This window comes from Elephantulus edwardii, unplaced genomic scaffold (assembly GCF_000299155.1).
Source record: "Elephantulus edwardii isolate Elephantulus edwardi_28Jun2011 unplaced genomic scaffold, EleEdw1.0 scaffold00226, whole genome shotgun sequence".
NCBI lineage: Eukaryota > Metazoa > Chordata > Mammalia > Macroscelidea > Macroscelididae > Elephantulus > Elephantulus edwardii.
Genome location: NW_006399976.1, coordinates 2,550,927 through 2,553,652, shown reverse-complemented (window position 1 = coordinate 2,553,652; position 2,726 = coordinate 2,550,927). Strand labels below are relative to the sequence as shown.

Here is a 2,726-nt window from a genome sequence, read left to right as displayed (position 1 = left end):
CCATTATTGCAGTCACTATGTCAGTCCACTACATTAAGTGTTCTCTTTTTCACTCACTCTCTACTTTACCCAGAACAATGTCTTTCTCCAGAGGCTCTCTCCTCCTAAAAACATATTCAAAGCATGTGAAATGACACGTCACCACCTTCACTTCTAATAGAATTCTGGACATATTACTTCTAAGACTGTGCATCCTTCTGGAAGTCTTTGATATATTTAATATTCTTTCTCAACACTGTAATTCAAAGCATCAGTTCTTCTTTGGTCTTCCTTATCCTTGTCCAACTTTTACATGCATAAGAAGTGATCAAAAATACCTTGAATTGAGTCAGATTCACCTTAATGTGTCTCCCGGTCACATCCTTGCATTATAATACTATAAGTCTTTTATAATAATTTCCCTAATGTAACAAATAATTTCATTTCTTAACTGTTGCTTCCATGGACACTGCTCATCTGTGCAAAACGAAATAATTAACAATTTCAATATGTTCTCTATTTATCAAGATGATTATAATTACTCCAATTGTGATGATTTCTGTTTTCCATTTGTTCAGGTATAATCCATACTGAAAGTGATATACTTTATTAGTGATATATCACTTTATAAGTGATATATCTCTATTAGGAGGTGCTTCATATCTTCTTCATTTGTAATAAGTGTGGCCGTGTCATTTGCATATTATAGTTGTTAAAGATTCACCCTCTAATCCCCATGACAGTCCTGATTATACAGATTCAGCCATGAAAACTCTGTAGTGTGATTATACACTTTTTTTCTCACAGGCCTGCTATAAGTTTGAATTGACTTGACAGACTTGACAGCAAGGGACTTGATTTTTCTGTTTGTTCTCTACTAGGTCCTAATATGACAAAGATGATTTGCCAGTGATTCTAAGGAGATCTAGCAGCCTACTGGTAAGGTCTTGTACTGCCAAACCAGACGTACAGTTCAAACCACGAGCTGCTCCACAGGAGAACAATGGTTAATCTCCTCCCATGCAATTTACAGCCTCTAAAAATCTGCTAAAGGGTCAGCTATAAGTTGATTTTGACTTGATGGCAAATAATAACAATAATCTAAAGGTTGGGTGTTTTAATTCAGTAGTGCCACCAAAAATAGATAAACCTGGTCATTTGTTCCTATAGATGTTACAGCCAAGAAAATACTAAAGTTGGTTTTCTACTCATTATATATGGGTTTGTCCTTAATCAGAATAGATTCAACAACAACAACAACTTTGTTTGCTTTGTTTATTCTTCTCCTCTGTGGTGCTCATTTGTAATTTTACAAAATGTATGCTACCCGGAAGAGAGTAAAATCCAACTCACTGCTATCTGGTTGTTTCTAACATATAATGTCCCTATCAAAGACAGTAGAGGTTGGAAACCATAGGATTTCCAACCAGATAAGTCTAAATGGAAACACAATATCACATTTTTCTCCAAATAGAGGTTGGTGAGTTCAAACTACTAACACTGGGGTTAGCAGCTGATTGCTTAACCTCTGTACCACCAGGGAGAGAGAAAGGATGTGAAGTCTCCAAATTTCCAGAAAGTCACAGTTTTTCTGGACTGAGTTTGCTGAGGAAAGTTTTCTTCAAAGCATTCTTTAGCTCCTTGTTCCTGAGACTGAAGATGATGGGACTGAGAAAGGGTGTGAGGACTGTGTAGGTAGCACCCATCAGAGTTTCACCTCCCAGAGACTGAGGACCTTTGGGCTTGAGGAATATGCCAGAGGAAAAGCTATAATGCACAAAGACCACAATAAGGTGAGACCCGCAGGTGGAGAAGGCTTTGTGCCTTCCCTCAGCAGAGGGGATTTTCAAGATGGCAACCACAATAAAGGCATAGGAGAGGAGGATCAGGAAAAAACAGGTCAATAGATCTGTGATACATACCAGGCCCACACCCTTGGCCACAGAAGAGACATTAGCTCCACAGGCCAATTTCACTAGTGGAGGTACATGGCAAAAGAAATGCTGGATTTCATTGGGTCCACAGAAGTTGAGGCTGAAAATAGCTGTTGTCACCACCGTCCCCAAGATAGAGCCTCCAGCCCAGGAGCAGGCCACCAGGCAGGTGCAGCCCTGGGGACTCATGAGAACATTGTAGCGCAATGGATGGCAGATGGCCACATAGCGGTCATAGCCCATGACAGTGAGTAGGAAAGAGTGAGTTAAGCCAAATGCGAAGAAGCAGAACATCTGGGTGGCACAGCCCATGAAGGAAATGGTAGGATGAGTGGAGAGCAGGTTAACCAGCAAGCAAGGGGTGATGCCAAAAGTGTAGAAGATCTCAGAGATGGAGAGGGCACACAGAAAGAAGTACATGGGTGTGTGGAGGCTGTGCTCACTCCAGATGGTGACCATGATGACAAGGTTTCCTAGCAGCGTGAACAGGTACATCAGCAAGAACAGCACGAAGAAAGCTGGTATGAGTTGTCGGGGGAAGGCAGAGAAGCCGATGAAGATGAATTCAGACACTACTGAGTGATTGGTTCCCAGCATGGAGACTGTACCTGGGAAAGATATAACGAAAGTCAGTTACTTGATAGAGAAAAGAATCAACTCCCACCATACTCGGATCTCCCTCAAGAGTTACTGTTGATCAACAATCTATGATATCAGTTAGCATTGAATGACTGACTGACTGCTTTATAAGTTTTATCATTTCTCTCATCAATCCATGGGAAGAAATTACATTCCATCTCCATTTTCAATTTC

General features: G+C 40.6%; 1 protein-coding gene across 1 annotated transcript; it reads right to left on the bottom strand.

The window, feature by feature from the left end:
• Positions 1 to 1,559: 1,559 nt before the first annotated feature.
• Positions 1,560 to 2,510, bottom strand: LOC102869809 (olfactory receptor 10H1-like). The gene has a single exon (XM_006898332.1). It carries the CDS (start codon positions 2,508 to 2,510, stop codon positions 1,560 to 1,562), a length of 951 nt encoding a protein of 316 aa, XP_006898394.1.
• Positions 2,511 to 2,726: the final 216 nt, after the last annotated feature.